General features: G+C 34.9%; 1 protein-coding gene across 1 annotated transcript in view; it reads right to left on the bottom strand.

Annotated features, from left to right (window-relative positions):
* Positions 1-19,258, bottom strand: part of LOC100561404 (lysosomal protective protein) — a 35,473-nt gene that overhangs the window by 15,144 nt on the left and 1,071 nt on the right. Inside the window, exons 2-4 of the mRNA XM_062961980.1 lie at positions 13,227-13,471; positions 8,940-9,051; positions 3,248-3,382 (exon numbers count right to left, since the gene is read on the bottom strand). Coding sequence (XP_062818050.1) covers positions 3,248-3,382; positions 8,940-9,051; positions 13,227-13,396 — 417 coding nt within the window. The 5' untranslated portion in view covers positions 13,397-13,471. The remainder of the gene's footprint in view (positions 1-3,247; positions 3,383-8,939; positions 9,052-13,226; positions 13,472-19,258) is intronic.

The following is a 19,258-nucleotide window of genomic DNA, read 5'->3' as shown; positions in this document are numbered from 1 at the left end:
AGACATGCAAATGTGAGTAGATGAATAGGTACCGCTCCGGCGGGAAAGTAACGGTGCTCCATGCAGTCATGCCAGTGGCCACATGACCTTAGAGGTGTTTACAGACATGCAAATGTGAGTAGATGAATAGGTACCACTCCGGCGGGAAGGTAACGGTGCTCCATGCAGTCATGCCAGTGGCCACATGACCTTAGAGGTGTTTACAGACATGCAAATGTGAGTAGATGAATAGGTACCGCTCCGGCGGGAAAGTAACGGTGCTCCATGCAGTCATGCCAGTGGCCACATGACCTTAGAGGTGTTTACAGACATGCAAATGTGAGTAGATGAATAGGTACCACTCCGGCGGGAAGGTAACGGTGCTCCATGCAGTCATGCCAGTGGCCACATGACCTTAGAGGTGTTTACAGACATGCAAATGTGAGTAGATGAATAGGTACCGCTCCGGCGGGAAAGTAACAGCTCCATGCAGTCATGCCAGTGGCCACATGACCTTAGAGGTGTTTACAGACATGCAAATGTGAGTAGATGAATAGGTACCGCTCCGGCGGGAAAGTAACAGCTCCATGCAGTCATGCCAGTGGCCACATGACCTTAGAGGTGTTTACAGACATGCAAATGTGAGTAGATGAATAGGTACCGCTCCGGCGGGAAAGTAACAGCTCCATGCAGTCATGCCAGTGGCCACATGACCTTAGAGGTGTTTACAGACATGCAAATGTGAGTAGATGAATAGGTACCGCTCCGGCGGGAAAGTAACGGTGCTCCATGCAGTCATGCCAGTGGCCACATGACCTTAGAGGTGTTTACAGACATGCAAATGTGAGTAGATGAATAGGTACCACTCCGGCGGGAAGGTAACGGTGCTCCATGCAGTCATGCCAGTGGCCACATGACCTTAGAGGTGTTTACAGACATGCAAATGTGAGTAGATGAATAGGTACCGCTCCGGCGGGAAAGTAACAGCTCCATGCAGTCATGCCAGTGGCCACATGACCTTAGAGGTGTTTACAGACATGCAAATGTGAGTAGATGAATAGGTACCGCTCCGGCGGGAAAGTAACAGCTCCATGCAGTCATGCCAGTGGCCACATGACCTTAGAGGTGTTTACAGACATGCAAATGTGAGTAGATGAATAGGTACCGCTCCGGCGGGAAAGTAACAGCTCCATGCAGTCATGCCAGTGGCCACATGACCTTAGAGGTGTTTACAGACATGCAAATGTGAGTAGATGAATAGGTACCGCTCCGGCGGGAAAGTAACAGCTCCATGCAGTCATGCCAGTGGCCACATGACCTTAGAGGTGTTTACAGACATGCAAATGTGAGTAGATGAATAGGTACCGCTCCGGCGGGAAAGTAACAGCTCCATGCAGTCATGCCAGTGGCCACATGACCTTAGAGGTGTTTACAGACATGCAAATGTGAGTAGATCAATGGGTACCGCTCCGGCGGGAAAGTAACAGCTCCATGCAGTCATGCCAGTGGCCACATGACCTTAGAGGTGTTTACAGACATGCAAATGTGAGTAGATGAATAGGTACCGCTCCGGCGGGAAAGTAACAGCTCCATGCAGTCATGCCAGTGGCCACATGACCTTAGAGGTGTTTACAGACATGCAAATGTGAGTAGATGAATAGGTACCACTCCGGCGGGAAGGTAACGGTGCTCCATGCAGTCATGCCAGTGGCCACATGACCTTAGAGGTGTTTACAGACATGCAAATGTGAGTAGATGAATAGGTACCGCTCCGGCGGGAAAGTAACAGCTCCATGCAGTCATGCCAGTGGCCACATGACCTTAGAGGTGTTTACAGACATGCAAATGTGAGTAGATGAATAGGTACCGCTCCGGCGGGAAAGTAACAGCTCCATGCAGTCATGCCAGTGGCCACATGACCTTAGAGGTGTTTACAGACATGCAAATGTGAGTAGATGAATAGGTACCACTCCGGCGGGAAGGTAACGGTGCTCCATGCAGTCATGCCAGTGGCCACATGACCTTAGAGGTGTTTACAGACATGCAAATGTGAGTAGATCAATGGGTACCGCTCCGGCGGGAAAGTAACAGCTCCATGCAGTCATGCCAGTGGCCACATGACCTTAGAGGTGTTTACAGACATGCAAATGTGAGTAGATGAATAGGTACCGCTCCGGCGGGAAAGTAACAGCTCCATGCAGTCATGCCAGTGGCCACATGACCTTAGAGGTGTTTACAGACATGCAAATGTGAGTAGATGAATAGGTACCGCTCCGGCGGGAAAGTAACAGCTCCATGCAGTCATGCCAGTGGCCACATGACCTTAGAGGTGTTTACAGACATGCAAATGTGAGTAGATGAATAGGTACCGCTCCGGCGGGAAAGTAACGGTGCTCCATGCAGTCATGCCAGTGGCCACATGACCTTAGAGGTGTTTACAGACATGCAAATGTGAGTAGATGAATAGGTACCACTCCGGCGGGAAGGTAACGGTGCTCCATGCAGTCATGCCAGTGGCCACATGACCTTAGAGGTGTTTACAGACATGCAAATGTGAGTAGATGAATAGGTACCGCTCCGGCGGGAAAGTAACAGCTCCATGCAGTCATGCCAGTGGCCACATGACCTTAGAGGTGTTTACAGACATGCAAATGTGAGTAGATGAATAGGTACCGCTCCGGCGGGAAAGTAACAGCTCCATGCAGTCATGCCAGTGGCCACATGACCTTAGAGGTGTTTACAGACATGCAAATGTGAGTAGATGAATAGGTACCGCTCCGGCGGGAAAGTAACAGCTCCATGCAGTCATGCCAGTGGCCACATGACCTTAGAGGTGTTTACAGACATGCAAATGTGAGTAGATGAATAGGTACCGCTCCGGCGGGAAAGTAACGGTGCTCCATGCAGTCATGCCAGTGGCCACATGACCTTAGAGGTGTTTACAGACATGCAAATGTGAGTAGATGAATAGGTACCGCTCCGGCGGGAAAGTAACAGCTCCATGCAGTCATGCCAGTGGCCACATGACCTTAGAGGTGTTTACAGACATGCAAATGTGAGTAGATGAATAGGTACCGCTCCGGCGGGAAAGTAACAGCTCCATGCAGTCATGCCAGTGGCCACATGACCTTAGAGGTGTTTACAGACATGCAAATGTGAGTAGATGAATAGGTACCGCTCCGGCGGGAAAGTAACAGCTCCATGCAGTCATGACCTTGCCAAAACGTCCCCAAATTTCCCGAAAGAAGAGAGAGAGAAGGCGTCTGACCTGGCTGTCGCTGAGGGTGGTCTCTCCCTCCGTGGAGTAGGAGTAGCCCACTCCGGCCGGGGATTCCAGGTACAGCATGTTGGCCACCTGGTTCCAGCTGCTGGGGTTCAGGTACAGGGTGCCCTCGCTGTTCACCTGCACCAAGCAGATTGATTATTATTACACTAGGTCACATTATTATTATTATTATTATTATTGTTCCTGGGTTGTAAATGCCATTTCCTAATTGGTTCTATCATCAAAACATGGGGAAACTATATTTAAGTGCCCAAACTTTGTTTTGTGCAGGAGGGACATGGTGCAGCACATTTGCAGCACAATAAATACCGTATGTACTTGAAGATAAGCTGAGTTTTTCAACCCTTTTTATGATCTGAACCAGGGGTCCCCAAACTTTTGAAGCAGAGGGCCGGTCCACAATCTTTCAGACTGTTGAGGGGCCGAATTATCATTTGAAAAAAAAAATACAAACAAATTTCTATGCATACTGCACATGTCTTATTTGTAGTGCAACAACAACAACAACAACAAAAGAACAATACAATATTTAAAAATGATAACAATTTTAACCAACATAAGCCTATTAGGAGTTCAATGGAAAGTGTGAGCCTACTACTGGTCAATGAGATAGTCAGGTTAATTAGGATTGTTGTTGTTGTTGTTGTGTGCCTTCAAGTCATGTCAGACTTTGGCCGAGCCTAAGTCTAAAATTATTTATTTATTCATTTACTACGTTTATTTACTGCATTTATATCCCACCCTTCTCACCCAGAAGGGGACTCAGAGCAGCTGTATGGACATACAATATATTATATTATTAGCATAACACAATATTAGCATTATATATTACTATATTGAACTATACCACTATACTATTATATAATATGTAATATATAACATATAATTAATATTATTATATGGTATTACTATTAGTATTATATTGTATAACATAAGATTATTATCAATATTATATGTATATACAATATATTATATTATTAAAACTGATATAAAAATATTATATTATAAAACTGAGGGCGGGGGCCAGGTAAATGACCTTGGAGGGCCGCATCTGGCCCCCGGGCCTTAGTTTGGGGACCCCTGATCTGAATGGTCCCAGGTTCAAACCCCGGGAGCGGAGTGAGCAGCCGCTGTTAGCTCCAGCTCCTGCCAACCTAGCAGTTCGAAAACATGCCAATGTGAGTAGATCAATAGGTACCACTCCGGCAGGAAGGTAAGGGCGCTCCATGCAGTCATGCCTATGGCCACATGACCTTGGAGGTGTCTACGGACAATGCCGGCTCTTCGGCTTAGAAATGGAGATGAGCACCAACCCCCAGAGTCAGACACGACTGGACTTAACGTCAGGGAAAACCTTTACCTTTACCTTAATCTGGGAATACTGATTGCTCATAAAGGACCAGGTATATATTTCATAAATCATTTGCATTGAGGAAAACTGGAATTTCCAGTGCAATCCAAAAAGTATCATGGTATTCCGTGGATCCTATTCTTGCGTATGTGAACATAAGATTATAATCTTTGTGCCTGATAAACTAGCCAAATTTGATTAAGTTTCTCAGCCTCTTAAGGTAAAAATTAACCTTTAAAATTTTAAAAATTAAGCATTACCTCCATCATAACTTCTCTAAGATTTTAGAAGGTGTACAATATGTAATCGTATCTAGACTTTGTCCCCTGTATAGACTATGCATAGTCAAGCTCTCTTCTTATTGGAAATTGACCCTGAGATTTTACCAGGCAGATTTTACCAAAGTATAAACCTGTGGCTTATAATCAGTGGACTGGTTTTTGTTATAATACTCTTATTTATTTATTTTATTTATTACATCACTTTATTACCCCGCCCTTCTCTCCCATCCGGGGACTCAGGGTGGCTTACAATATAAACATATACTTCAGAAAAAACAGTTTACATCAGATTTAAAAGTCTTTCAAACTTAAAAAAAATTACAATAAAATTAAAATATACATTAAAAACCTGCATAATTGTACATTTAAATAAACATTTAAGGTGCTTTTCAATGGGGCACCCCACAAGGAAAGGTATGACCACAAAACTCACAAAGGCAGGACAGGCTTAAAAAAATAAGCAATTAAATGCCAAAATTTTGTTTTGGGCGAGAGGGTCATGGGGCAGCACATTTGCACCACAATAAATACCGTATATACTTGAAAATAAGCTGAGTCTTTCAGCCCTTTTTATGAGCTGAAAAAGCCTCCCCCGGCTTATAATCAGTTGACTGGTTTTTAACTATTATAATATTCTTGCTTCATATTGTATTACTGTTTTTATCTTTTTATATTGACCCAGCAGGTAGATGGTAGTGGGGTATAAATAATTATTTTATTATGACACAGCAAACAAGGTAGACATGCTGGATTTCATATCACAAAATCACAAGTCGAACACTTCCCAAGTGTCTAGGACTGTCTGATGTATTATTATTATTATTATTATTATTATTATTATTATTATTATTATTATTATTATTATTATTTTATTATGACACAGCAAACAAGATAGATATGCTGGATTTCATATCACAAAATCACAAGTCGAACACTTCCCAAGTGTCTAGGACTGTCTGATGTATTATTATTATTATTATTATTATTATTATTATTATTATTATTATTATTATTTTATTATGACACAGCAAACAAGATAGATATGCTGGATTTCATATCACAAAATCACAAGTCGAACACTTCCCAAGTGTCTAGGACTGTCTGATGTATTATTATTATTATTATTATTATTATTATTATTATTATTATTATTATTATTATTTTATTATGACACAGCAAACAAGATAGATATGCTGGATTTCATATCACAAAATCACAAGTCGAACACTTCCCAAGTGTCTAGGACTGTCTGATGTATTATTATTATTATTATTATTATTATTATTATTATTATTATTATTATTATTTTATTATGACACAGCAAACAAGATAGATATGCTGGATTTCATATCACAAAATCACAAGTCGAACACTTCCCAAGTGTCTAGGACTGTGTGATGTATTATTATTATTATTATTATTATTATTATTATTATTATTATTATTATTATTATGACACAGCAAACAAGATAGATATGCTGGATTTCGTATCACAAAATCACAAGTCGAACACTTCCCAAGTGTCTAGGACTGTCTGATGTATTATTATTATTATTATTATTATTATTATTATTATTATTATTATTATGACACAGCAAACAAGATAGATATGCTGGATTTCGTATCACAAAATCACAAGTCGAACACTTCCCATGTGTCTAGGACTGTGTGATGTATTATTATTATTATTATTATTATTATTATTATTATTATTATGACACAGCAAACAAGATAGATATGCTGGATTTCGTATCACAAAATCACAAGTCGAACACTTCCCATGTGTCTAGGACTGTGTGATGTATTATTATTATTATTATTATTATTATTATTATTATTATTATTATTATTATTATTACTGTATGACACAGCAAACAAGATAGTCATGCTGGATTTCGTATCACAAAATCACAAGGCGAACACTTCCCATGTGTCTAGGACTGTGTGATGTATTTTCGGATGATGCGTGCAGATCCCAGTCGGGTGGCCTTTTGCAGTTGGCAGATCGTAATTTTGTCAATGTCTATTGTTTCCAAATGCCGGCTGAGATCTTTTGGCACGGCACCCAGTGTGCCCATCACCACCGGGACCACCTGTACTGGTTTCTGCCAGAGTCTTTGCAGTTCAATCTTGAGGTCCTGATAGCAGCTGAGTATTATTATTATTATTATTATTATTATTATTATTATTATTATTATTATTATTATTAGGTCAAGGCCAAGCCGGCTGTGGAGCCTGGAGGCCGTTGCTTGCGATATACGATATATTTATCTCTCCTCTTACCCTCCCTTATCAGTGTTTACTTTTCCAAAGCCTCCCTCGTTCTTAACCAATGGAATGTTTTGAAAAGAGAAAGAAGCCCTTGCAAGTCAGGAAGAATATATATAAACCTTTTAATCTTATAAAAGCATTTTCCCCTGAAATATTTATTAATCTCTGCTACAGATACATAGGCATTTCCGCCTGCAAGCGTTTGCAATCCCTATGTACCTTGATATTTCTATCTATCTATCTGCATTAATTAACCAAGGGAATTTTTTTATATCATTTTTATTAAAGTATTAACAATAGAATACAGTGAAAGTGTGGGAACAATGTCGTGATAGAAAAGATGAGTGAAATAGAAAAAGGAGAATATAGAAGAGCAAAAGAAAAAAGGAAAAAAAGAGTGTATATATATATGTATATAATGAAAAGTATATATATATATATATATATATATATATATATATATATATATAAAATAAAAAGTAAAAAAATAAAAAATAAAAAATAAAACTATTAATAATTGCAGAAAAATTAGGGTCAGAAGGACAATGAGTAATTTTAGAGGAAAGAAACAAGTGGACCCTAACCACTAAGGATTAAAGGAACTAAGGGAATGTTTTGAAAAGGGAAAGAAGCCCTTGCAAGTCAGGAAGAAATATATATATGCCCACTAACATTATTAAAGCATTTTCTCCTGAAATATTTGTTAATCTCTGCTACAGATAAATAGGCATTTCCCCCTGCAAGCCTTTGCAAGTCCTATGTACCTTTATATTTCTATCTATCTATCTACATTAATTTTATATATGAATTTCCCCCTCATATGTTTGCAAGTCTTTGTAAATCCTATATACATATAAATATCTAGAGATTTCCATGTACCTGCATATCTGTGTATACATTATTTTATATATGAATTTTCGCCCCACATGTTTGCAAGTCTTTGCAAATCCTATACAGATATAATTATCTCTATATAGAGAGATATCTAGATAGATAGATATGAATATAGATATGTAGGGCTTGTAAATATTGCAGGTGAAATGCACACACACGCATAGAGATTTCTAGATAGATATAAACATAAATATATAGGGCTTGCAAGTATTGCAGGAGGAAAATGCACATATATATATAGAGAGAATTTGTAAACGTTTCAGGGGGAAATGCATATGTGAAATTAGTATCTATAATTATAGATCTATATCTAGCTCTGCATTGTTTATGTAGGCATTGAATGTTTGCCTGTTACTATGTTGGAAGCCGGCCTGAGTCCCCATGGAGAGATAGGGCGGGGTACAAATGAAGTTATTATTATTATTATTGTTATTGTTAATACCATATTGTTTTGTTAACAATATTTCCACTTAGAGAGCTAGTTTACTGTTTTTCTTTGAAATATGGTAAATATTCAAAAACTTTAACCTACTGATGCCTCCAAATAATTTCATTGGGATCTATTTTCATTTTGAAATTGACCACTAGCTGTTGCATTTCCCACCCTCGGCTTACACTCGAGTTAATATGTTCCCCCAGTTTTTTGTAGTTAAATTAGGTGCCTCGGCTTATATTCGGGTCGGCTTATACTCGAGTATATACGGTATCTCATAGAGTCACGGTATATAGAGCCATAGTTCTACAAAGTTTCTGGAGGAAAGCAACTCCTTTCAAAGTCAGGACCGCACAATGAAACAGGAAATAATGCTTTCAAACCAGGAACAAGTCTGCCTACCAGTCCGGACCAGTACTTCCCAGTTAAGTATAACGGACTCACATGGAACGGCCCGTTCTCGGCCAAGAAGCCCTCCATGGAGCTGCAGCCGGGACCTCCGTTCAGCCAAAGAACCACAGGGTCGCTCGCCGGGTTGCCCTGGGACTCCACAAACCTGAAGAAGAAATGCAGGATGATGGGAGTTGTAGTCCGACAACATCATTTGGGGGTTATATGGTCCTCACCTATGATTACCATAACGCGGGATAAGGCTCTTCCAGGTGACATTTCTCACTATTGATTCTTGTTTGCTGTGTCATACGAATAATAATAATAATGATAATAATAATAATAATAATAATAATAATAATAATAATAATAATAATAATAATACATCACACAGTCCTAGACACTTGGGAAGTGTCCGACTTGTGATTTTGTGATACGAAATCCAGCATGTCTATCTTGTTTGCTGTGTCATAATAAAATAATAATAATAATAATAATAATAATAATAATAATAATAATAATAATAATACATCACACAGTCCTAGACACTTGGGAAGTGTTTGACTTGTGATTTTGTGATACGAAATCCAGCATGTCTATCTTGTTTGCTGTGTCATAATAAAATAATAATAATAATAATAATAATAATAATAATAATAATAATAATACATCACACAGTCCTAGACACTTGGGAAGTGTCCGACTTGTGATTTTGTGATACGAAATCCAGCATGTCTATCTTGTTTGCTGTGTCATACTAATAATAATAATAATAATAATAATAATAATAATAATAATAATAATACATCACACAGTCCTAGACACTTGGGAAGTGTTCGACTTGTGATTTTGTGATACGAAATCCAGCATGTCTATCTTGTTTGCTGTGTCATAATAAAATAATAATAATAATAATAATAATAATAATAATAATAATAATAATAATAATACATCACACAGTCCTAGACACTTGGGAAGTGTTTGACTTGTGATTTTGTGATACGAAATCCAGCATGTCTATCTTGTTTGCTGTGTCATAATAAAATAATAATAATAATAATAATAATAATAATAATAATAATAATAATACATCACACAGTCCTAGACACTTGGGAAGTGTTTGACTTGTGATTTTGTGATACGAAATCCAGCATGTCTATCTTGTTTGCTGTGTCATAATAAAATAATAATAATAATAATAATAATAATAATAATAATAATAATAATAATAATAATACATCACACAGTCCTAGACACTTGGGAAGTGTTTGACTTGTGATTTTGTGATACGAAATCCAGCATGTCTATCTTGTTTGCTGTGTCATAATAAAATAATAATAATAATAATAATAATAATAATAATAATACATCACACAGTCCTAGACACTTGGGAAGTGTTTGACTTGTGATTTTGTGATACGAAATCCAGCATGTCTATCTTGTTTGCTGTGTCATAATAAAATAATAATAATAATAATAATAATAATAATAATAATAATAATAATAATAATACATCACACAGTCCTAGACACTTGGGAAGTGTCCGACTTGTGATTTTGTGATACGAAATCCAGCATGTCTATCTTGTTTGCTGTGTCATACTAATAATAATAATAATAATAATAATAATACATCAGACAGTCCTAAACGCTTTGGAAGTGTTCGACTTGTGATTTTGTGATACGAAATCCAGCATGTCTATCTTGTTTGCTGTGTCATACTAATAATAATAATAATAATAATAATAATACATCAGACAGTCCTAAACGCTTTGGAAGTGTTCGACTTGTGATTTTGTGATACGAAATCCAGCATGTCTATCTTGTTTGCTGTGTCATACTAATAATAATAATAATAATAATAATAATACATCAGACAGTCCTAAACGCTTTGGAAGTGTTCGACTTGTGATTTTGTGATACGAAATCCAGCATGTCTATCTTGTTTGCTGTGTCATACAACGTCGTTGTGTTGATAATAATAATAATAATAATAATAATAATAATAATAATAATAATACATCAGACAGTCCTAAACGCTTGGGAAGTGTCCAACTTGTGATTTTGTGATACGAAATCCAGCATGTCTATCTTGTTTGCTGTGTCATACAATATAATAATAATAATAATAATAATAATACATCACACAGTCCTAGACACTTGGGAAGTGTCCAACTTGTGATTTTGTGATACGAAATCCAGCATGTCTATCTTGTTTGCTGTGTCATACTAATAATAATAATAATAATAATAATAATAATAATAATAATACATCACACAGTCCTAGACACTTGGGAAGTGTTCGACTTGTGATTTTGTGATACGAAATCCAGCATGTCTATCTTGTTTGCCTTGTCATACAACGTCGTTGTGTTGATAATAATAATAATAATAATAATAATAATAATAATAATAATAATAATACATCAGACAGTCCTAAACGCTTTGGAAGTGTTCGACTTGTGATTTTGTGATACGAAATCCAGCATGTCTATCTTGTTTGCTGTGTCATACTAATAATAATAATAATAATAATAATAATAATAATAATACATCACACAGTCCTAGACACTTGGGAAGTGTTCGACTTGTGATTTTGTGATACGAAATCCAGCATGTCTATCTTGTTTGCCTTGTCATACAACGTCGTTGTGTTGATAATAATAATAATAATAATAATAATAATAATAATAATAATAATACATCAGACAGTCCTAAACGCTTTGGAAGTGTTCGACTTGTGATTTTGTGATACGAAATCCAGCATGTCTATCTTGTTTGCTGTGTCATACAACGTCGTTGTGTTGATAATAATAATAATAATAATAATAATAATAATAATAATAATAATAATAATACATCAGACAGTCCTAAACGCTTTGGAAGTGTTCGACTTGTGATTTTGTGATACGAAATCCAGCATGTCTATCTTGTTTGCTGTGTCATACAACGTCGTTGTGTTGATAATAATAATAATAATAATAATAATAATAATAATAATAATAATACATCAGACAGTCCTAAACGCTTGGGAAGTGTCCAACTTGTGATTTTGTGATACGAAATCCAGCATGTCTATCTTGTTTGCTGTGTCATACAACGTCGTTGTGTTGATAATAATAATAATAATAATAATAATAATAATAATAATAATAATAATACATCAGACAGTCCTAAACGCTTGGGAAGTGTCCAACTTGTGATTTTGTGATACGAAATCCAGCATGTCTATCTTGTTTGCTGTGTCATACAACGTCGTTGTGTTGATAATAATAATAATAATAATAATAATAATAATAATAATAATAATAATACATCAGACAGTCCTAAACGCTTGGGAAGTGTCCAACTTGTGATTTTGTGATACGAAATCCAGCATGTCTATCTTGTTTGCTGTGTCATACTAATAATAATAATAATAATAATAATAATAATAATAATAATAATAATAATAATAATAATACATCACACAGTCCTAGACACTTGGGAAGTGTTCGACTTGTGATTTTGTGATACGAAATCCAGCATGTCTATCTTGTTTGCTGTGTCATACAACGTCGTTGTGTTGATAATAATAATAATAATAATAATAATAATAATAATAATAATAATACATCAGACAGTCCTAAACGCTTGGGAAGTGTTCGACTTGTGATTTTGTGATACGAAATCCAGCATGTCTATCTTGTTTGCTGTGTCATACAACGTCGTTGTGTTGATAATAATAATAATAATAATAATAATAATAATAATAATAATAATAATACATCAGACAGTCCTAAACGCTTGGGAAGTGTCCAACTTGTGATTTTGTGATACGAAATCCAGCATGTCTATCTTGTTTGCTGTGTCATACAATATAATAATAATAATAATAATAATAATACATCACACAGTCCTAGACACTTGGGAAGTGTCCAACTTGTGATTTTGTGATACGAAATCCAGCATGTCTATCTTGTTTGCTGTGTCATACTAATAATAATAATAATAATAATAATAATAATAATAATAATAATAATACATCACACAGTCCTAGACACTTGGGAAGTGTTCGACTTGTGATTTTGTGATACGAAATCCAGCATGTCTATCTTGTTTGCCTTGTCATACAACGTCGTTGTGTTGATAATAATAATAATAATAATAATAATAATAATAATAATACATCAGACAGTCCTAAACGCTTTGGAAGTGTCCAACTTGTGATTTTGTGATACGAAATCCAGCATGTCTATCTTGTTTGCTGTGTCATACAATATAATAATAATAATAGAATCCTAGAGTTAGAAGGGAACCCCAAAGGTCATCCAGTCCAACCTTCTTGAATGCAAACACTCACCAGTAGTGGAAATACTTGCCCGGCCCGGCCTGGAGGAAGCCCGACCATTGCTGGAAGGCCGGCATTTCGGCCAAACCCGGGAGGGAGGTGATGAGGTCCGGCGAGGACTGACCGGCACAGAGGCCGAGGAAGGCAGCCGCCAAGAAGGCAAGCAAATTGAAGCCCATCATCCTGGAGCCAAGACTGTTGTGGAGCAACAAGGCCCCGACTCAGCCTTATATGCCGCACCTCTCTTGTTTGTTGTTCTGCGGCAAAGAGATGCCGGGGAAACATAAGTCTCTCGTGTTTGTCACTTGTTCCCTGGAGATAATATTGCTGATCGTACCAGGCAAGCGCTTGGAAGGAGGCCTCGCCCTGAAAGTGTCACCTTCAACACTATGCAATTATGCAATTAGGTATTCATTATCATTATTATTATGATTATACTCAAGTGAAGTGACCTCTTCAACCGCTCGTCTGTATTCACTTTGGTTAATGCATTTATTTATTATGATTATAATTATTATTGTATTTATTATTATTATTATCATCATCATTAATAACCTCTTCAATAGCTAGTCTGCATTCACAATTAATTAATTAATGATTATTCTCGAGTGAAGTGACCTCTTCAACCGCTCGTCTGTATTCACTTTGGTTAATGCATTTATTTATTATGATTATAATTATTATTGTATTTATTATTATTATTATCATCATCATTAATTACCTCTTCAATAGCTAGTCTGCATTCACAATTAATTAATTAATGATTATTCTCGAGTGAAGTGACCTCTCCAACCGCTCGTCTGTATTCACTTTGGTTAATGCATTTATTTATTATGATTATAATTATTATTGTATTTATTATTATTATTATCATCATCATTAATTGCCTCTTCAATAGCTAGTCTGCATTCACAATTAATTAATTAATGATTATTCTCGAGTGAAGTGACCTCTCCAACCGCTCGTCTGTATTCACTTTGGTTAATGCATTTATTTATTATGATTATAATTATTATTGTATTTATTATTATTATTATCATCATCATTAATTGCCTCTTCAATAGCTAGTCTGCATTCACAATTAATTGTTGTTGTTATTATTATTATCGAGTAAAGTGACATTATCATTAGTCTGCATTCACTTTGGTTCAAGCAATTATTTATTATTATTATTATTATTATTATTATTATTATTATTATTATTATTATTATTACAGTTGAGTGAAGTGACCTCTTCAACCGCTCGTCTGTATTCACTTTGGTTAATGCAATTATTTATTATGATTATAATTATTGTATTTATTATTATTATTATCATCATCATTAATTACCTCTTCAATAGCTAGTCTGCATTCACAATTAATTAATTAATGATTATTCTCGAGTGAAGTGACCTCTTCAACCGCTCGTCTGTATTCACTTTGGTTAATGCATTTATTTATTATGATTCTAATTATTATTGTATTTATTATTATTATTATCATCATCATTAATTACCTCTTCAATAGCTAGTCTGCATTCACAATTAATTGATATTATTGTTATTATCATCGAGTAAAGTGACATTATCATTAGTCTGCATTCACTTTGGTTCAAGCAATTATTTATTATTATTATTATTATTATTATTATTATTATTATTATTATTATTATTATTATTATTATTACAGTTGAGTGAAGTGACCTCTTCAACCGCTCGTCTGTATTCACTTTGGTTAATGCATTTATTTATTATGATTATAATTATTATTGTATTTATTATTATTATTATCATCATCATTAATTACCTCTTCAATAGCTAGTCTGCATTCACAATTAATTGATATTATTATTATTATCGAGTAAAGTGACATTATCATTAGTCTGCATTCACTTTGGTTCAAGCAATTATTTATTATTATTATTATTATTATTATTATTATTATTATTATTACAGTTGAGTGAAGTGACCTCTTCAACCGCTCGTCTGTATTCACTTTGGTTAATGCAATTATTTATTATGATTATAATTATTGTATTTATTATTATTATTATCATCATCATTAATTACCTCTTCAATAGCTAGTCTGCATTCACAATTAATTAATTAATGATTATTCTCGAGTGAAGTGACCTCTTCAACTGCTCGTCTGTATTCACTTTGGTTAATGCATTTATTTATTATGATTATAATTATTATTGTATTTATTATTATTATTATCATCATCATTAATAACCTCTTCAATAGCTAGTCTGCATTCACAATTAATTAATTAATGATTATTCTCGAGTGAAGTGACCTCTTCAACCGCTCGTCTGTATTCACTTTGGTTAATGCAATTATTTATTATGATTATAATTATTATTGTATTTATTATTATTATTATCATCATCATTAATTACCTCTTCAATAGCTAGTCTGCATTCACAATTAATTGTTGTTATTATTATTATTGAGTAAAGTGACATTATCATTAGTCTGCATTCACTTTGGTTCAAGCAATTATTTATTATTATTATTATTATTATTATTAATATTATTATTATTATTATTATTACAGTTGAGTGAAGTGACCTCTTCAACCGCTCGTCTGTATTCACTTTGGTTAATGCAATTATTTATTATGATTCTAATTATTATTGTATTTATTATTATTATTATCATCATCATTAATAACCTCTTCAATAGCTAGTCTGCATTCACAATTAATTGTTGTTGTTATTATTATTATCGAGTAAAGTGACATTATCATTAGTCTGCATTCACTTTGGTTCAAGCAATTATTATTTATTATTATTATTATTATTATTATTATTACCGTTGAGTGAAGTGACCTCTTCAACAGCTAGTCTGCATTCACAATTAATTATTATCATATTATTATTACTCTCAAGTGAAGTGACCTCTTCAACAGCTAGTCTGCATTCACATTATATTATTATTATTATTCTCGAGTGAAGTGACCTCTTCAACAGTTAGTCTGCATCAACAATTAATTATTACTATTATCATGATATTACTATTATTATTATTATTCTCGAGTGAAGTGACATTATCATTAGTCTGCATTCACTTGGGTTCATGCAATTATTTATTATTACAGTATATATACATACAATATTTTATATTATACAACTATATTGCAATATTATTAGTAATATTGCATGTAATATAAATATACAATTATAATAGTGAATTATAATTATTATTACATTGTATTACAACATAATATTATTATTAATATTACATGTATATACAATATAGTAGAGTCTCACTTATCCAACATAAACGGGCCGGCAGAATGTTGGATAAGCGAATATGTTGGATAATAAGGAGGCATTAAGGAAAAGCCTATTAAACATCAAATTAGGTTATGATTTTACAAATGAAGCACCAAAACATCATGTTAGACAACAAATTTGGCAGAAAACGTAGTTCAATATGCAGTAATGCTATGTAGTAATTACTGTATTCATGAATTTAGCACCAAAATATCACGATATATTGAAAACATTGACTACAAAAATGCGTTGGATAATCCAGAACGTTGGATAAGCGAGGCTTGGATAAGTGAGACTCTGACTATCTCATTGGCCAGTAGCAGGCCCACACTTTCCACTGAAATCCTGATAGGTTTATGTTGGTTAAGATTGTTTTCATTTTTAAATATTGTATTGTTCTTTCATTGTTGTTGTTGTTTTGCACTACAAATAAGACATGTGCAGTGTGCATAGGAATTGGTTCGGTTTTTTTTCCAAATGATAATTCGGCCCCTCCACAGTCTGAAGGATTGTAGACTGGCCCTTTCCTTTAAAAGTTTGCGGACCCCTGGTTTACACTATAGAATGCATGCAGTTTGATGCCACTTTAACTGCCATGGCTCAGTGCTATGGAGTCCTTGGAGTTGTAGTTTTCTAAGACTTTTTGCCTTCTCTTCCAAAGCCTCAGAGAACTACAACTCCCACCTGAACTCCCATTGACGGCAATAAACAACCCGCAAGGGCAGTCAACGTCCTGCGTCAACGGAAAGTCTTTTGCTTCCAAGAAAAGCGTCTGCCCTCAAGAACACAGACTCCATGCCTGGGTCTCGTGTTTGATTTGCCTTATCGTGTCCTGATTATTTGTCCCCAAATAATAACGGAGATAAGTTTCCAGGGGTCAAACCATAGAACGATCTGGCAACAGCTTCCTTCTCCTTGGATTTCCCTAACTTTCCTCCATATTAATAATCACGTTTTGAAACAGAGAAAAAAAATTACCTATAAAATATCTATATATATAAAAGAGTGATGGCATCACGGCAGCGGACAAAACAACAAAAGTAAACACCCCACAACCTTGAAAATGGACATCACAACCCCTCATCCATGCCTCTAGGTTGATACAACAAAAAGAAAAGAAAAATAAAGTCCTAATTAGAGGGAGAGGAATAATTGTTTTTATCCAATTGCTGCCAGTTAGCAACCTAGCAACCCACTCAGCCCAGGGGACCCTTTACCTTAACTACCACCAATTCCTCAATACTTTATTTCCCATACCACCATACTTCGCCACAGCAACGCGTGGCCGGGCACAGCTAGTCACCTATAAAAATGCTCCTAAATATGTTACATATTATGCTTAGTCCTATGGATTGACTAGTCTTATATTTATCATAATTATATTATACTAGCTGTGCCCGGCCACGCGTTGCTGTGGCAAAGTGGTGGTGCTATTGGTTAAAAGTTGTTGTGGAATTTTTATTGGACGTTATTTGTATTTTTTAAATTAATTTTATTGTAACTTATCTTTTTTATTTATTATATTTTATTATTTTGTTGTATTTTTTTAGTTATTTTGTTATAGTATTTTATTGTATTAATTTTTTAGTGTTTTTTTATTATTTTTATTGTATTATTTGTATTTATTTTATTTTTTATTCTTTTATTAACACTGGGCTGAGTGGGTTGCTAGGAGACCAAGTGGGCGGAGCTTAGCCTTCTAAGTGGCAGCAATTGGATAAAAACAATTATTGCTCTCCCTCTAAGTAGGACTTTATTTTTCTTTTCTTTTTGTTGTATCAACCTAGAGGCGTGGATGATGGGTTGTGTTGTCAAATTTCGAGGTTGGGGGGCCTGTAGTTTAGTTGTTTTGTGGGTCGCCGTGATGCCATCACTCTTTTATATATATAGATTATTATGCAATATAGTATTTGCATAGTACCTATTTGCTTGTGGGTTTAAAATTATATTGAAATTGTAGAATAAGAGTTGGAAGAGATGCTCCAAAGGTCACATAGTTCAACACTCTTTTTTCTGCAGAGAAAGCACAAAGCTTCTGCCTTCATGCAGGAAAAACACAATACAAGCCCTCCCTACAGATGGCCATCCAGCCTCCGCTTAATAATAAAATAATAATAAATAAATAAAATAATAAAATGATAAATAAATAAATGATAAATAATAATAATAATAATAATAAAATGATAATAATAATAGGGAAAGGCCAGGTAGTCCTATCCCATAATGCTATGCAGGAAAAGCACCATCCAAACCTCCCCAACAGATGGCCATCCAGCCTCTGCTTAATAATAAAATAATAATAAATAAACAAAATAATAAAATGATAAATAAATAAATGATAAATAAAAATAATAATAATAAAATGATAATAATAATAGGGAAAGGCCAGGTAGTCCTATCCCATAATGCTATGCAGGAAAAGCACCATCCAAACCTCCCCAACAGATGGCCATCCAGCCTCTGCTTAATAATAAAATAATAATAATAATAAATAAAATAATAAAATGATAAATAAAAAATAAATAATAATAATAATAATAAAATGATAATAATAATAGGGAAAGGCCAGGTAGTCCTATCCCATAATGCTATGCAGGAAAAACACCATCTAAACCTCCCCAACAGATGGCCATCCAGCCTCTGCTTAATAATAAAATAATAATAATAATAATAATAATAATAAATAAAATGATAAATAAATAAATAATAATAATAATAATAAAATGATAATAATAATAGGGAAAGGCCAGGTAGTCCTATCCCATAATGCTATGCAGGAAAAG

The sequence above is a fragment of the Anolis carolinensis genome, unplaced genomic scaffold, assembly GCF_035594765.1.
Source record: "Anolis carolinensis isolate JA03-04 unplaced genomic scaffold, rAnoCar3.1.pri scaffold_9, whole genome shotgun sequence".
NCBI classification, from domain to species: domain Eukaryota; kingdom Metazoa; phylum Chordata; class Lepidosauria; order Squamata; family Dactyloidae; genus Anolis; species Anolis carolinensis.
The sequence above is the reverse complement of the archived record's forward strand: the minus strand, read 5'-3'. Positions and strand labels throughout refer to the sequence as shown.